The sequence below is a fragment of the Mastigoproctus giganteus genome, chromosome 4 (genome assembly GCF_048544385.1).
Source record: "Mastigoproctus giganteus isolate SK-2022 chromosome 4, ASM4854438v1, whole genome shotgun sequence".
Classification (NCBI taxonomy): Eukaryota; Metazoa; Arthropoda; class Arachnida; order Uropygi; family Thelyphonidae; genus Mastigoproctus; species Mastigoproctus giganteus.
In genome coordinates this window covers 242,571,511-242,590,603 of record NC_143578.1, presented here as the reverse complement: position 1 = coordinate 242,590,603, position 19,093 = coordinate 242,571,511, and the positions used below count along the sequence as shown (strand labels likewise).

Below are 19,093 nucleotides of genomic sequence, written 5' to 3'. Positions count from 1 at the left end.
TCCCTTGTATAAGGCAATGGTCAGGCCACACCTAGAGTACTGTATACAGGCCTGGAGGCCTCATTTCAGGAAGGATGTAGAGCTGCTGGAACGAGTACAGAGAAGGGCAACTAGATTGGTGAATGGGACAAAGGGGTAAATAAGTTTAAGGCTCAGCTGGACAGGTATTTCGAACGAACAGAGGGGTGAAGTGGAAGTGGTTATTTTTATTTATTTATGTTACTTTTTTTTTTTTTTTTTTGGCTGATGCTGCATAAGCTTGCTTTCTTGCATCAAATGCCTCTACTAATGCTAATGCTAATGCTAATGCTAACATCTGAATGGGAACTTGATTAAAGTAGTTAGGGTTTCATTAAGACAGTTAAGTACATTAAGTAATAAGAACATCTTTTTTCTTTTGTAGGTGGCAAAAAGCAGAAGACATACTTAAAATGAGGAAAGATAATGTGGCTACGTATAATTTGAATGACATCAATTATCAACTGATATTTGTTACTGATGTCATTTGTACAATAATAGAAAAAAAAAAAAAAAAAAACATTTGAATTCAAGAAGAAGCACACTGAACACTGTGTTGGTTAGTTGTAAACTGATACAAGGAAATTCTCTTTTAGCCAAAGGATTATTAACTCTTGAAACAAATATCACTCAATCTTATAGAACTGGAGAGCTTATATAAATTTAAGGAAGAGCTGTACAAATAGTTTGATGGAATTAGGTAATTTTTTTAACATGTTTGCTGCCGGTCATGAGTTCGCATGCTATCATCAATAGCACAGCACAGAAGGAGGAGACTGTCACCAGAAGCCGACTGTGTTTCCATAACGAAAAAGCTTGAAAATTGATAATAAGGGATTGTTAGGTATACCATATCAATATTCAAGTGTCATATAAGAGAGTTTCCAAAATATTTTGAGATTTATGCGCCAGCACGTAATAGGAACTGGAGGTCAAATTTGGCTGTAAATGCCGTATCACGCACTGGCGCGTAAAACAAAAACATAATAATATAGTATGTAAATAATAATAAAACAAAAAACATGGTAACATTAAGAAATACGTATTATTTCATACCAAACCAATAAAGATTACAAATACTATGTGTAAGAATGTTACTTATGTATAATGTTCGCACAATCCTTTATCCCACACTCCACTTTAAAATCTCGTCCTTTATTTAAACCTTGGTTTTCCAATAAATGTGCTAAGGCTGTTCAAGAGAAGAATGTTGCATATCGTAATTGGCTTTTGCTAATTCTTCAGTTTCATTTTCTGCCTACACCAAAGCTCACAACAATTGTAAAGCAGTTATTAATCAGTCCAAACTAGAGTTTGAACAGGCTAAGAGTAGAAAACTTGCTTTTTTGCCCTAATGGTAGCCGAGCATTCTGGTCTCTTGCCAAAGCTATTGGCCGCAACTTTTGCCAATTTCTGCTCCCAACTCTGTCCAAACCAGATGGTTCTGTTGTCACTTCAGCCAAGGATAAAGCTGACCTGCTAGCATCCCCTTTTTCTTCCAACTCATATATTAATTATCTTAGTAAAACACCTCCCACCATTCCCAACACGCTCCATTCAATGCCTCCTGTGGTCTTCCGTCAAAAGGATGTCAGAAGGATTTTGACGAATCTTGATGCTAAGAAAGCTCCAGGTCCCAATGGTATTTCTCCACTTGTTCTCAAAACCTGTGTTTTTGAACTTACTCCTATTCTTTGTTGCCTTTTTTCACTTTCTTATTCCAAAGGTATTTATCCTTCTGCTTGGAAATTTGCTCATATCCAGCCAGTTCCTAAAAAGGGTGACAAAACCCTCCCTTCCAATTATCGTCCCATTGCAATTAGTTGGCAAAATCAATTAACCGCCAACTCAAAAACTACCTAGAAACCTTCCGTCAGATCAATGATTGCCAGTATGGATTCTGTCAGTGTCGATCCACTGGTGATATTCTGGCTTATGTTACCCATTTATGGACTAATTCAATGGAAAGGTTTGGTGAAACACAAGTAGTTGCTCTTGACATCTCAAAGGCTTTCGATCGTGTTTAGCATAAAGGTCTTCTAAACAAGCTTCCATCTTATGGTTTGCCAACTGTTTTTAGTAATTGGTTATCCAGTTTTCTCTCTGATTGCTCAATGAGGATGATGGTAGATGGCTCTGTCTTCTAACTTCTCCACTAATGCTGGTGTCGCCCAAGGTTCAGTTCTTTCCCCCACTATTTTCCTCTTGTATATTAATGACCTTCTTCCATTGACTGGCAATCCTATCCATAGTTTTGCCGATGATAGCACATTGTATTCCACTTTCCATTTTGAGAAACCTTGTCCTGCTCAATCAGCTTCAACTTCTCGAAAATCTGCTACCAATTCCTTAAATACCAATCTTCAGGTAATTCTCCAGTGGAGCAAAGGCAACTTACTTGATTTCAATCCTTCTAAAACTCAGTCTTGTCTTATATCTCGCAAAAAGGATTCTTCTGCTCCTATGCTCATCTTTAGTGACACTCCGATTTCTAGGTAAAATGATATATCTCTTTTGGGGATTACCCTGACTTCTAATCTCTCTTGACACAAGCACATTACAAATATTGCTTCCTCTGCATCTAAAAAACTTGGTTTGCTCTTTCGCTCTTGGCATTACTTTTCTTCCAAACAGCTGCTCACTCTGTATAAATCATAAATCCGTCCTGCCTTGGAATATTGTTCCCAAATCTGGGGTGGTGCCCCCAAAACCTCTCTCAGGCTTCTTGATTCCATTCAGAAGAGGGCAGTTAGGTTAATTAATGATTCATCTCTAACAGAGTCTCTCCACTCGCTCTCAAAGACGCACTGTTTCTGCTGCATGCCTCTTCTACAGATACTTCCATGGGCACTGTTCTTCTGAATTAGCTTCTATAATTCCCACTCTCTCTTTCAAAACAGTCCGAACACGTGCCGCCACCAGCCAACATCCATTAACTGTCCAACTTCAAACTCACAGAACCAACTTTTCATCTTCCTCGTTTATTCATTCAACTGCCGTTTATCTTCTCAACCTCCAACCCAAGCACGGTACTAAGTGCTATAGGTTCTAATACCTCTCGTGTTTGGGGTTTACATAAAAAAAAAAAAAAACTAAGCAATAGCCGCATGATCCTTCACAAACACTGCAGATATAGATTGTATCCTTCGGAATAGCAACGTTTGTATTGCTTCCTCAATATCTTTCCACCTTTTCTTTCTTTCCGCGTTTTCAGTACGTTCCAGTTCAGGTACATCATACACAGTATGAGGGAGATCAGATGGCTGATCAGATCAGATCACTGATAAATGGAAGTCATAAAGTTGCATCTTGTTATGTGAATATTTAGTACAGATATATAGATATGGTATGTGTGCATGCATCATTATTAGTTGCAAAATATGCATAAATATTTTTGTAGGCCACCTAATGGTTGTCCTTTCGCAAGGATAATAGGCAAGCATTTGATCTTGCTTGTCAATGCCTGACACATAAACCTATTATATTCAATTATAGGCAATGGTTTTGATTTCAGTTTGCCTCATTTGTTCTGCATTTCCACCATATCATTTTGGTATTCTATATACTGACATCTCTTCTGTCCATCCACTTAGCAATCATTACACCATGGGCACACCTTGATAAAGTTTTCCCTTTCTTCAGCTTTTTTTCTCAAACCTCTTTTGGAAATGTTTTCCTATTACTTCTGATTGTCCCAGTACAATGGGTTTGTCTCTCAGCGAGACACTTAGCGAGTTCATAGCTATTGTAATAATTGTCCATAAATATGCTATGCCCGACATCTAACATCCCATCAAGTAAGTTCATGATGACTTTTTGTGCATGTCCTTTTCCACAAGAATCATCCAACACACCAGTATACACTTGAAATTTGATAACCATGCCAGTAGGTGTTGTGATCATATATAACTTGATGCCGTACTTATGGCGTTTCTTTTGAATGTACTGTTGAAAAACAAGCCTTCCACGCCACAATATCATTAGCATTAGCATTAGCATTAGTAGAGGCATTTGATGCAAGAAAGCAAGCTTATGCAGCATCAGCCAAAAAAAAAAAAAAAAAAAAAAAAAGTAACATAAATAAATAAAAATAACCACTTCCACTTCACCCCTCTGTTCGTTCGAAATACCTGTCCAGCTGAGCCTTAAACTTGTTTAGGCTATCAACTTCCACGACAAGGGATGGAAGTCTGTTCCACCCACCAACCACCCGCTGGCTAAAGGCAAATTTCCGCACATCTATCCTACATCTGTCTTTCCTCAATTTGAATTTATGCCCTCTCAGGTGATTTTTCTGAGCTAGAGGAAGAATCCCATCAGCATTGAGCATGCTCAAACCATTCAAGGCTTTGTACACCTCTATCAGATCACCCCGCTGGTGCCTAGTTTCCAGACACTGTAATTTGCAAAACTTAAGCCTTTCTTCGTAAGAGAACCCCTTTGTCCCATTCACCAATCTAGTTGCCCTTCTCTGTACTCGTTCCAGCAGCTCTACAGAGAAGACTCATCTAAGCTAATCTCACGTCCTGGATAATATATTTCCGACATTTGTGCATTGAAAAGATTCACCATTTTTCGAATTTTATATAGGCGATCCCGTGGACATACCTCTTTCTTTTCTAGATTTTTTGCAAAATGCAAGGCCCGCAGTAATAATAAGAAACGATTCCTGCTCATGTTATCTGCGAACACATGTAATCCGAACAGTTTATCTGTTTTCCAATAATCTTAGCATTAGCATTAGTTTTCTTGCATATGATGCAAGAAAGCAAGCTTATGCAGCATCAGCCAAAAAAAAAAAAAAAAAATGCTTCCAGTTTCACCCCTCCGTTCATTCGAAATACCTGTCCAGCTGAGCCTTAAATTTATTTAGGCTATCAACTCCCACAACAAGGGATGGAAGTCTGTACCACCAACCAACTAGCTGCTGGCTAAAGGCAAATTTCTGCACATCTATCCTACATCCGTCTTTCCTCAATTTGAATTTATGCCCTCTCAGGTATTATTCTGAGCAAGAGGAAGAATCACATCAGCACTGAGCATGCTAGAACCATTCAAGGCTTTATACACCTCTATCAGATCACCTCGCCAGTGCCTTGTCGCCAGACACTGTAATTTGCAAACCTTAAGCCTTTCTTCGTAAGAGCAACCCTTTGTTCCATTCACTAATCTTGTTGCCCTTCTCTGTATCGTTCCAACAGCTCTACATCCTTCTGAAAATTAGGCCTCCAGACCTGTATACAGCAATCAAGGTGTGCCTCACCATTGCCTTATACAAGGGAATAATCACCTCCTAGGCGCCTCCGTAGCCAGGTGGGAAGGAGCAGCAGTGCGTAGCACACGCTTCTTGATTAAACCGGGGTTCGAGCCCGTCGCCACCAAATACGGAGGATGCGGAAAGCTCAGGGAATGACCACCGCATGACCTGGAGCAATATGGCCTTAGTTGCTAATGCTCCTTAAAAAAAACCAAACAACAACAACAAACAAACACTCACCTCCTTATCCCTGCTAGAAAAATTCCTGTATATCATTGACAAGACACCATGAGCTACTCTTGCAGCACGTCTGCACTGCTCAGAGAACTTCATATCTGCCTGCCCAATTACCCCCAGGTCCTTTTGTCCTTTTCCTCTGTGGTACTACACTGTCAGTGTAGTACCACAGAGTTGATACGTTGCTCTGGGGTTGCTGTTTCCCCATATGTAGTACTTTACATCTGTCAATGTTAAACTTCATTTGCCACCTCTCAGCCCATCTGCTCAACCTTTCCAGATCCTGTTGTGGCAGCATAGCATCAGTAGTGTCCTTAACAACCCTTCCAAACTTTGTATCATCTGCAAACTTGGACATTAACCTTGATATACCATCATCAATATCATTTATAAATACAGAAAACAGTAATGGACCCAACACTGAACTCCAAGGAACTCCACTAATAACATTAGTCCACAATGAGCAGTGTCCATTGATTACCACTCTCTGTCTTCTCCCCCTCAACCATCCCTTTATCCATAGCAGCAATTTGCCTCCAATGCCACACTGATACAATTTGTGCAGCAGTCTTCCATGTGCAATAGTATCAAAAGCATTTCTAAGATCCAAATATATAATATCAAAGTTATTCCCTGCATCCAGTTCTTTTGTGACTGCATCATAGTATCCAATCAAATTGGTCAGGCAAGACTTTCCCTTAACAAAACTATGCTGTGTCCGAGCTATAACTGAAGTCTTGTCTAGATGATCCTGCAGTGCTTCTTTAACCAGTACCTCCATTAATTTTTCTGGAACAGAAGTTAAACTCACAGGTCCATAATTACTTGTGTCAGCCTTTGATCCTCCTTTGTGAATTGGGATCACATTTGCACATCTCAAGTCTATGGGTACCTCCCCTGAGTCCAAAGAAGCTCTCATAATTATGGCTAATGGTCTGCTTACTTCCTTTGCTGCCTCCTTTAATATAACTGGATAGATCCCATCCACCCCAGGTGCCTTTTTTATGTTTAACCTCAACAATTTCTCCTCCACTTTACTCTCAGTTATTACAAAATCATCTAGCTCACTGCTAGAGTTTACTTCAACTCTGGCCTTCCCCTTAATGAATAACTCCTCATGTGTGAATGTAGATGCAAAATACTCATTTAGTTCATTAGCCACCTGAGCAGGATCCTCAACTGTTGAACCATCAATATCCAGTGGACCAAACTGATTCATCCCTTTCCTTGTAGAGTTTACATAAGTAAGGACTCTTTGCTGTTTTTCTTTGCATCCTTTGCCAGAGATTTCTCGTAATCTGCCTTTGCCTACCTAACCTCCTTTGTGAGTTGGTTATAGACCGGCTTATATCTATCATAGGCTTCCATGTCACCCATTAATTTATACGTATCCCATGCATTTTTCTTCTCTGCCACATGTCTCATTAGTTCATCTGACATCCATTTTGGCCTAAACCTTGAACAATATTTCTTAGTTGGTATGTAAAGCCTAGTAGTTTCCAAGATAAGTTCTCTGAATGCTTCCCATTTTGAATTTGCTGTTGGTAACATCATCAGTTGGTCCCACTGTATACAATTTAAATACTGTCTCAGGCCATCATAGTGGCCTTTACGAAAGCAATAACCCTTCCCTTTACCCCTGATCGTAGTTACCTCTGAGTAAATCCTACTAAGAAAACAATCATCCAATAAATCTACAAAAGCCTTGCTAGTGTGTGAGTGACCAACCCACAAATTCCAGTCAATATCTGGGAAATTAAAATCCCCCATTATAAGACTCTCTGATTTACTGGCCCACTCTATTATACTCATCAGAGTCATTAGGCCTATAGCACACTCCTACTCTCAATTTTGATTTCCCAATGCTTATGTCACACCAAACTGACTCGACACTGCACTGTCCAGCGATGTCGACTGGCTTCACTTCCTTGGATTTTATGTGTTTCTTAACTAATAGCATAACCCCTCCTCCCTTCCTATCCTGTCTATCCTTTCTGTAGATATTGTACTCCCCAAATTCCATTTCTGCATTCCTGATATGTGTGCGACAACACGTCTGATATCCCAACAATATCTGCCTTTGATGTTTTGAGCAATACCTCCAATTCATCAAATTTATTTACTAAACTCCTAGCATTGGTGTATACACAAGTATACATGTATGTGTTCCTATTCTTAGCACTCCCATTAGCTTGAGCCTTTTGCTTTGCTGTTCTGGTCTGAGTCATGATTTTGATTTAATTTTAATAAAATTTCAATTTCAGTAAAAAATTATAACCCTAAACTTGTATCCCAACACAGTTATAATGCTATATATATATATATATATATATATATTTTTTTTTTTTTTTATATATATTTTTCAGTATTGAGTATTATCTACGAGTTCCATTTATATAACTTCCGTATCAAGTTATGTATTAATTAATTATGTTACATTTGTAATTTAAGTCGTTATATGTATTTAGTTAGAAAGTACAATTTAATTGACAATGAAGTTTAACAAGATTAATAGATTTTACTGATTAATTGACAATATTATATTATATACTATACTAAGCTTATGCTATCTAGTTTGAGATATAACGTTGTATCATATAACAATGGTGGCAAGTTACGAACGGTAAATCTACAGACACTTAAGTATTAATTAACTTCCAAATCTTGCTGTCTCAATTCAGAATAAACTAAGGATCCTGACTAGATCTATAATTTACTTATAGAAAATAATTTGATATAACAATTGGTCAATAAGGCGGCTAAATATTAGCATTAGTAGAGGCATATGATGCAAGAAAGCAAGCTTATGCAGCATCAGCCAAAAAAAAAAAAAAAAACCCTTCCACTTCACCCCTCTGTTCGTTCAAAATACCTGTCCAGCTGAGCCTTAAATTTATTTAGGCTATCAACTTCCACAACGAGGGATGGAAGTCTGTTCCATCAACCAACTACCCGCTGGCTAAAGGCAAATTGCCGCAAATCTATCTTACATCTGTCTTTCCTCAATTTGAATTTATGCCCTCTCAGGTGATTATTCTGAGCAAGAGGCAGTATCCCATCAGCATTGAGATGCTCAAACCATTCAAGGCTTTGAACACCTCTATCAGATCACCACGCCGGTGCCTAGTCTCCAGACACTGTAATTTGTTAAACTTAAACCTTTCTTCGTAAGAGCAACCCTTCGTTCCGTTCACTAATCTTGTTGCCCTTCTCTGTACTTGTTCCAGCAGCTCTACATCCTTCTTGAAATGAGGCCTCCAGACCTGTATACAGTACTCAAGGTGCGGCCTGACCATTGCCTTATACAAGGGAATAATCACCTCCTTATCCCTGCTAGAAAAATTCCTGTATATCATTGATAAGACACCATGAGCTACTCTTGCAGCCCGTCTGCACTGCTCAGAGAACTTCATATTCCCAGGTAATTTTCATTCTCTACCACTGTCAGTGTAGTACCACAGAGTTGATACGTTGCTCTGGGGTTGCTGTTTCCCATATGGCTAAAAAACTTCTCATTCAGTGGAGCTGCAACTTGTAACACAGGGATTTGATACCCTTACCAAAACCATGTAATACCTACAAAATCTCCATCTAAGTTAAACTTTAAACTAAGTATCGTAACTAGGAATATAAAGCTACTCTAGAAAATAAGTTAATATTCCAATTTAGCTAATAAAAGAGAAAAAAACTTTTCTATTCCAGCAGCAGTAAAAAACTTCACCTGCACAAGGCTACCCTCATTCTCATTTACACTTTCCGAATCCGAAGCATCCTTTGGGGGGATAAAATCTTCATCATCGTCGTAACTGACGTCACTGGGACATACGTCACATAACTCTTCCAACATTTTTGCAATTTCTTCATCTGTAAAGGATTTTTTATATTGCACTTTTCTTCTTTTTGGGTGTGACGGGCCTGCTAAACCATCATCTGCACAACTCATATTACAAGGCTTTTTCACACATCACGTAATAAAATGTTCAACACCACATACAACTATATATAGTTTTCACCCTTTACTTGACACTGAAACAATTATACACGGCAGAAACACAATGCCAACTGAAGTTGAGAACTTCGTACTAACATCTAACGAATCCCGCATGTGATTGGCTACTGTGTAATGATGTCACATCTCTTGTCTGCATGTGATCGGCAGCGAACGTGTTAAGGCTGTTAGCAGATTAGCCTAGCTTCTCTGCATCAATTTGCCTTTATTAATCTTGTCACTTCTACACTTCTGTAGAGGCTACTACAATATTGTATAAACTATAGAAAATTTAAAGACTGTTGTGATGTGTACTTGTGAACATTTGTGAATATGGAAAAATTCCTGTATTTTTTTCATATACACTTTACAAAAACCTTGTATTTGTCAAACTGCATACAATCTTTATCATAAATTATTTAGCTGTTCTTCTTACCCTTTACAGTAAATAAAAATTTAACTATAAAAAGGATAGGTGGAATAGGACCAGGGTATGTCTGCCAGGGGCAAAGGTTGATGACGTTGTAGAGCGGATATCATCTTTTAAGGGCACAAAAGGTAATATAGTTGTACACGTTGGCACTAATGATATTAAGAGTAGGAGACCGGCGGAATTACTTAGCAAGTACAGGTCACTGTTGAAAAAAAGCCGTGAATTAGGGTTGAACTTGAAAGTGTCTGCAATTCTGCCCAGACACGATAGGAGGGAGTATATGATGAGAGCCTTGTCGATCAATTCGGCCCTGGAGGGATTGTGCAAGGCTCAAGGGGTAGAATTTTTTTCAGCCTGGACTGTACTTGTTAACAGGAGAGATTGCTTCTACAGGGATGGGATACACTTAAATAGAAAGGGTGCAAGAATTTTTGCTGATGCTGTCGAGGCAGTGTTAGGTGGGTCGGAAAACTGCTAGTTGGGGGGGATACAAGGACTAATAGATTAACAGTAGCCACTGGCAGAGGTGGAAGTGATTCTTGCACTGCTTCTATTGAAATGAGCAGAAGCCTGGAAAACAAGATGCAGGATATTTCAGAGACTGCTGGTAGTCATTGCGGTACAAGTAAACACATGGGTTGTGTTAGGGTAGCTAAGAATAGAAACAGGTGCATGTATACCTGCGTGTACACCAATGCTAGAAGTTTGGTAAATAAATTTGATGAATTTGAGGTATTGCTCAAAACATCAAAGGCAGATATTATTGGGATATCAGAGACGTGGTGTCACACAGATATAAGGGATGCAGAACTGCAATTTGGGGAGTACAACGTCTACAGAAAGGATAGACAGGATAGGAAGGGGGGAGGTGTTATGCTATTAGTTAAGAAACACATAAAAACCAAGGAAGTGAAGCCAGTCGACATCGCTGGACAGTGCAGTGTGGAGTCAGTTTGGTGTGACATAAACATTGGGAGATCAAAATTGAGAGTAGGAGTGTGCTATAGGCCTAATGACTCTGATGAGTATAATAAGATATTGTACAGGGAAATAGAGTGGGCCAGTAAATCAGAGAGTCTTATAACGGGGGATTTTAATTTCCCAGATATTGACTGGAATTTGTGGATTGGTCAATCGCACACTAGCAAGGCTTTTGTGGATTTATTGGATGATTGTTTTCTACACCAGCATGTTCGGGAGGCAACTAGAGGGAGTAATACTCTTGATCTGATTATCAGTAGTGATTCTTCATGCATTAGGAATCTGCAGATAAAGGAACCACTGGGTGGCAGTGATCACAGTGTGCTGAAGTGGGATTTACTCAAGGAGGTAACTACCATCAGAGGCAAAGGGAAAGGTTTTTGCTTTCGTAAAGGCGACTATGATGGTCTGAGACAGTATTTAAATTCTATACAGTGGGACCAACTGATGATGTTACCAACAGCAAACTCAAAATGGGAAGCATTCAAGGAACTAATCTTGGAGGCTACCAGGCTTTACATATCAACTAAGAAATATTGTTCAAGGTTTAGGCCTAAATGGTTGTCAGATGAATTAATGAGACATGTGGCAGAGAAGAAAAATGCATGGGATACGTACAAATTAATGGGTGACATGGAAGCCTATGATAGATATAAGTTGGTCTGTAACCAAGTCACAAAGGAGATTAGGCAGGCAAAGGCAGACTACGAAAAATCCTTGGCAAAGGATGCAAAGAAAAACAGAAAAGAGTTCTTTACATATTTGAACTCGAGAAGGAAAGGGATGAATCAGATTGGTCCACTGGATATTGATGGTTCAACAGTTGAGGATCCTGCTCAGGTGGCTAACAATCTAAACGAGTATTTTGCATCTACATTCACGCATGAGGAGTTATTCAGGAAGGAGAATGATGTAGGTAAAGTAAACATTGGCAGTGAGCTGGATGATTTTGTAATAACTGAGAGGAAAGTGGAGGAGAGATTGTTGAGGATAAACATAAAAAAGGCACCTGGGGTGGATGGGATCTATCCAGTTATATTAAAGGAGGCAGCAAAGGAAGTATGCAAACCCCTAGCCATAATTATGAGAGCTTCTTTGGACTCAGGGGAGGTACCCATAGACTGGAGATGTGCAAATGTAACCCCAATTCACAAAGGAGGATCAAAGGTTGACACAAGTAATTATAGACCTGTTAGTTTAACTTCTGTTCCAGGTAAATTAATGGAGGCACTGGTTAAAGAAGCACTGCAGGATCATCTAAACAAGAATTCAGTTATAGCTCAGACGCAGCATGGTTTTGTTAAGGGCAGGTCTTGCCTGACCAATTTGATTGGATACTATGATGTAGTCACAAAAGAACTGGATGCAGGGAATAACTTTGATATTATATATTTGGATCTTAGAAAGGCTTTTGATACTGTTGCACATGGAAGACTGCTGCACAAATTGAAGCAGTGTGGCATTGGAGGCAAATTGCTGCTATGGATAAGGGGTTGGTTGAGTGGCAGAAGACAGAGAGTGGTAATCAATGGACACTGCTCAACGTGGACTAATGTTATTAGTGGAGTTCCTCAAGGTTCAGTGTTGGGTCCGTTGTTGTTTTCGGTGTTTATGAATGATATTGATGATGGGATATCAAGTTTAATGTCCAAGTTTGCAGATGATACAAAGGTTGGCAGGGTCGTTAAGGACACTACTGACGCTATGCTGCTGCAACAGGATCTGGAAAGGTTGAACAGATGGGCTGAGAGGTGGCAAATGAAGTTTAACATTGACAAATGTAAAGTACTACATATGGGAAACAGTAACCCCAGAGCAACGTATCAACTCTGCGGTACTACACTGACAGTGGTGGAGAATGAAAAGGACCTGGGGGTAATTGTGCAGGCAGATATGAAGTTCTCTGAGCAGTGCAGACGAGCTGCAAGAGTAGCTCATGGTGTGTTGTCAATGATATACAGGAATTTTTCTAGCAGGGATAAGGAGGTGATTATTCCCTTGTATAAGGCAATGGTTAGGCCACATCTTGAGTACTGTATACAGGTCTGGAGGCCTCATTTCAAGAAGGATGTAGAACTGCTGGAACGGGTACAGAGAAGGGCAACAAGATTAGTGAATGGAACAAAGGGTTGCTCTTACGAAGAAAGGCTTAAGTTTTGCAAATTACAGAGTCTGGAGACTAGGCACCGGCGAGGTGATCTGATAGAGGTGTATAAGGCTTTGAATGGTTTGAGCATGCTCAATGCCAATGGGATTCTTCATCTTGCTCAGAATAATCACCTCAGAGGGCATAAATTCAAATTGAGGAAGGACGAATGTCAGATAGATGTGCGGAAATTTGCCTTTGGCCAGGGGGTTGTTGGTTGGTGGAACAGACTTCCATCACTTGTTGTAGAAGTTGATAGCGTAAACAAATTTAAAGCTCAACTGGACAGGTATTTGGAACGAACAGATGGGTGAAATGGGAGTGGGGTTTTTTTTTTTTTTTTTTTGGCTGATGCTGAATAAGCTTGCTTTCTTGCATCATATGCCTCTACTAATGCTAATGCTAATGCTATACATGAGAAATGAATGGTAGCAGTACTTACTGCAGCTGAAATCCTCAGAGCCAAGTGCCATTAAAGATTTACCCTGTAAAGGTGCTGGATATTCACATGTTGCTGCTGCCTGTGTAGTGGCATGGTTTTCCTTCAACATTTGTGAGAGCCACAATAATTCACAGTCACATATCAGTGCATTCGAATCCAGTCTCCTAAAAAACATGTTTTTTGCATTTTATAAAAATAAATAATAATTCACCAAAATTGTATTCTTGGACAGTTAAGGTATAAATGATAAAAGTAGAACAGTTAGCAAAATCAATACTAATCCATGAAATTTGGTACATATATGGACTTGTGTTAGTAATGGTCTATGATGTACTGGTATCAGTATATTGTGTGAACTTACAGATAAACTTTAATTTCTGAAATATATAAATATTTCAGAACTTATAGGTAGGAGGGAAGAATATGATGACTTCAGAACCCCTTAAGTACTATTATCTTACTTTACTATTATGATCTGTTTATTGCCCTTATGAGCTACCCTAGGATAGCAATTGGCTAGTGGAATGATAATTACAAACTGAGATTCAACCAAGACATGCATCCTTGGTTATGTGGTACTATAGTTAAATATGAAGGGCATAACTGCTACTTTGCAGAGACCTGAAGGTTCTATATAAGTTGCTGGGTCAACAATTACAGGGCTGCAGGACATAAGCACTGGACAAAGAAGCAATGACTATGCAGGGAGAGCCTTGTACTGGATTCAAAAAATACTGAAAGCAAAAGAACGAAAATAAGAATTAAGGAGGCAATTTGTAAACATTTTAGAGGTGAATAATTTTTAGATTTTTAAGGGTGGTAACTGCTTTAAGTATCCCTGCAATTATTTCTAAGTTTGACTCAAAACTCAAAGCAGGCATTTTTCATTCAAACACAAATAAAAAAGGTAACTTCAAAGGAATAGTGCAATTTCAAGGACTAATGACCAAATTAAAAAAGAATGGACTGACTTCAAAAATCTTTAAGACCAAAATTCAAATTTTCAAAACTTCTTATGGCCAAGGTTAATTTTTGATTGATTATGATTTCATTGGCACATTAGCATCTAAGGCTATTATGTGCCAGGAGATAATTATACCAGTTTAAAAATAGATATATAAATAAATTCTAGTACCCTTTGAAAAAAAAAAAAAAAAAGGTTATCTATAACCAAGGAAGATATTTTTTTTGAAAATAGTGAAAACATTCTTTTCTAGACTCCAATAATCTTGTTCCATCAGCAAGGAACAAGAGGAACAATTCTAAAAAGATATAAAAGAGATGAAAAGAAGATATCAGGGAAGGTGGAACATAGCATGAGAGCATATTAGTGTTGGTTTTTGTAAAGAAAAATGTCTGGCATAATCCAAAAAAAAAAAAAAAAAAAAAAATCACAAAGCATTCATTTCGGACCAAAGGAACCAGAATTTATTCTGATAAATCTGCTGAAACGTGATCTGCTTAAATTTTCATTTTTTATTAACATTCTTCTGTTCTCCTCACTATAACTGCGTTTTGCCCATTTTATTATATTAAATAAAAAAACAAACAAACATACAAATTGTTATTTGAATAAATTTTAAAAATTACAAATAAGGAAAAACATGGTTTCCTTTTTCTCAATTTGAAAAATATGTAATACAAATGGATTCCGATTTCAAAATCAGCATAATAAACTTAGGGAAGATAACATATCTGAATAGAAATCACATTTCACAAGTTTCATGCAAGCCTGAGTTATCACAGTAAAATGTGCTTAAAAATCTGAAGCTATATATTCAGATAAACTACAAAATTTTAGCAGCAGTCCATTTTACATCTCATAATATTTCATCAAAATATAGATAAATATTTACATCACACTTCAGTAAATGTTATAATGAGTTCTTAATGAATGTGATAATAGTGAGAAGAATGGCAATAGAAATAGTGTAGCATCTTTGAAAAAGTACATCATTAATGCATATACCAGCAATATTTGTTTAACATATACTGTTAATGTGTACACTAACATGGGGTACACATTTTAATACCATCTATCCTCATAAGCATACTTGCTTCCATAGATGCACATACCACTTTGCTATAAGCATGAGTTTACCATTTCTATCTGGATTATGGGATCACTAATCATAGTAAAAGGTGCTTAAAAATGTGAAGCTATATATTCCAATAAACTACAAAATTTCAGTACCAGTCCACTATGCATCTCATAATATTTAATCCAAATGTAGATAAAAATGGCACATTCTTCTCACATAATGACCACAAATAATAGAAATAGTGATAGCATCTTTGATAGTATAGATGACCACAAATAATAGAAATAGTGATAGCATCTTTGAAAAAATACATCATTAATGCATAACTGGCTATCTAAATTACTGGATCACTATTCTAAATACCTCCCATAGTATGTGGACATGGGGTAGCAAAAGGCATCAAATGTATACTCAATCGTTGAGAGATATACCTATGATATTAAGCCGCTCAAGCTCAATCCCATTGGCAAACCAAAAATTTGTTTGTATACTTTGTCTTTAAAGGTGATATAGTTGGCCTCAACTAAGAGTTTAATTAAGTGAAAAATTTCTTTAATAGGAAGCTTCATATAATTAATTGGTATAGAATTATTATTTAACATATCCCAAATAAGGGATATGTTATAGGGATATGTTTGAGGCAGTGTTAGGTGGGTCGGAAAACTGCTAGTTGGGGGGGATACAAGGACTAATAGATTAACAGTAGCCACTGGCAGAGGTAAAAGTGATTCTTGCACTGCTTCTATTGAAATGAGCAGAAGCCTGAAAAACAAGATGCAGGATATTTCAGAGACTGCTGGGAGTCATTGCGGTACAAGTAAACACATGGGTTGTGTTAGGGTAGCTAAGAATAGAAACAGGTGCATGTATACCTGCATGTACACCAATGCTAGGAGTTTGGTAAATAAATTTGATGAATTTGAGGTATTGCTCAAAACATCAAAGGCAGATATTGTTGGGATATCAGAGACGTGGTGTCACACAGATATAAGTAATGCGGAATTGGAATTTGGGGAATACAATGTGTATAGAAAGGATAGACAGGACAGGAGGGGAGGAGGGGTTATGCTATTAATTAAGAAACACATAAAGTCCAAGGAAGTGAAGCCAGTTGACATTGATGGACAGGGCAGTGTCGAGTCAGTTTGGTGTGACATAAGCATAGGGAAATCAAAATTGAGAGTAGGAGTGTGCTATAGGCCTAATGACTCTGATGAGTATAATAAGATATTGTACAAGGAAATAGAGTGGGCCAGTAAATCAGAGAGTCTTATAATGGGGGATTTTAATTTCCCAGATATTGACTGGAATTTGTGGGTTGGTCACTCGCACACTAGCAAGGCTTTTGTGGGTTTATTGGATGATTGTTTTCCACATCAGCATGTTCGTGAGGCAACAAGAGGGAGCAATACTCTTGATCTGATTATCAGTAGTGATTCTTCATGCATTAAGAATCTGCAGGGAAATGAACCACTAGGTGGCAGTGATCACAGTGTGTTGAAGTGGGATTTACTCAAGGAGGTAACTACCATCAGAGGTAAAGGGAAGGGTTTTTGTTTTCGTAAAGGCGACTATGATGGTATGAGACAGTATTTAAATTCTATACAGTGGGACCAACTGATGATGTTACCAACGGCAAACTTAAAATGGGAGGCATTCAAGGAACTAATCTTGGAGGCTACCAGGCTTTACATACCAACTAAGAAATATTGTTCAAGGTTTAGGCCTAAATGGTTGTCAGATGAACTAATGAGACATGTGGCAGAGAAGAAAAATGCATGGGATACATACAAATTAATGGGTGACATGGAAGCCTATGATAGATATAAGTTGGTCTGTAACCAAGTCACAAAGGAGATTAGGCAGGCAAAGGCAGACTACGAAAAATCCTTGGCAAAGGATGCAAAGAAAAACAGTAAAGAGTTCTTTACATATTTAAACTCAAGAAGGAAAGGGATGAATCAGATTGGTCCACTGGATATTGATGGTTCAACAGTTGAGGATCCTGCTCAGGTGGCTAACAATTGAAATGAGTATTTTGCATCTACATTCACGCATGAGGAGTTATTCAGGAAGGAGAATGATGTAGGTAAAGTAAACATTGGCAGTGAGCTGGATGATTTTGTAATAACTGAGAGGAAAGTGGAGGAGAGATTGTTGAGGATAAACATAAAAAAGGCACCTGGGGTGGATGGGATCTATCCAGTTATATTAAAGGAGGCAGCAAAGGAAGTAAGCAAGCCCCTAGCCATAATTATGAGAGCTTCTTTGGACTCAGGGGAGGTACCCATAGACTGGAGATGTGCAAATGTAACCCCAATTCACAAAGGAGGATCAAAGGCTGACACAAGTAATTATAGACCTGTTAGTTTAACTTCTGTTCCAGGTAAATTAATGTAGGCACTGGTTAAAGAAGCACTGCAGGATCATCTAGACAAGAATTCAGTTATAGCTCAGACGCAGCATGGTTTTGTTAAGGGCAGGTCTTGCCTGACCAATTTGATTGGATACTATGATGTAGTCACAAAAGAACTGGATGCAGGGAATAACTTTGATATTATATATTTGGATCTTAGAAAGGCTTTTGATACTGTTGCACATGGAAGACTGCTGCACAAATTGGAGCAGTGTGGCATTGGAGGCAAATTGCTGCTATGGATAAGGGGATGGTTGAGTGGCAGAAGACAGAGAGTGGTAATCAATGGACACTGCTCAACGTGGACTAATGTTATTAGTGGAGTTCCTCAGGGTTCAGTGTTGGGTCCGTTGTTGTTTTCGGTGTTTATGAATGATATTGATGATGGGATATCAAGTTTAATGTCCAAGTTTGCAGATGATACAAAGGTTGGCAGGGTTGTTAAGGACACTACTGACGCTATGCTGCTGCAACAGGATCTGGAAAGGTTGAACAGATGGGCTGAGAGGTGGCAAATGAAGTTTAACATTGACAAATGTAAAGTACTACATATGGGAAACAGTAACCCCAGAGCAACGTATCAACTCTGTGGTACTACACTGACAGTGGTGGAGAATGAAAAGGACCTGGGGATAATTGTGAAGGCAGATATGAAGTTCTCTGAGCAGTGCAGACGAGCTGCAAGAGTAGCTCATGGTGTCTTGTCAATGATATACAGGAATTTTTCTAGCAGGGATAAGGAGGTGATTATTCCCTTGTATAAGGCAATGGTTAGGCCACATCTTAAGTACTGTATACAGGTCTGGAGGCCTCATTTCAGGAAGGATGTGGAGCTGCTGGAACGGGTACAGAGAAGGGCAACAAGATTAGTGAATGGAACAAAGGGTTGCTCTTACGAAGAAAGGCTTAAGTTTTGCAAATTACAGAGTCTGGAGACTAGGCACCGGAGAGGTGATCTGATAGAGGTGTATAAGGCTTTGAATGGTTTGAGCATGCTCAATGCCAATGGGATTCTTCATCTTGCTCAGAATAATCAGCTCAGAGGGCATAAATTCAAATTGAGGAAGGACGGATGTCGGATAGATGTGCGGAAATTTGCCTTTGGCCAGCGGGTGGTTGGTTGGTGGAACCGA

The 19,093-nt window shown here is 38.6% G+C and overlaps 1 protein-coding gene across 3 annotated transcripts in view; it reads right to left on the bottom strand.

Moving 5' to 3' along the window:
- Pxn (Peroxidasin) overlaps window positions 1-19,093 on the bottom strand; it is a 247,354-nt gene that overhangs the window by 122,958 nt on the left and 105,303 nt on the right. For all 3 annotated transcript variants that reach the window (XM_090371255.1, XM_090371256.1, XM_090371257.1), the window contains one exon: window positions 13,503-13,666. In XM_090371255.1, coding sequence (XP_090227381.1) covers window positions 13,503-13,666 — 164 coding nt within the window. The remainder of the gene's footprint in view (window positions 1-13,502; window positions 13,667-19,093) is intronic.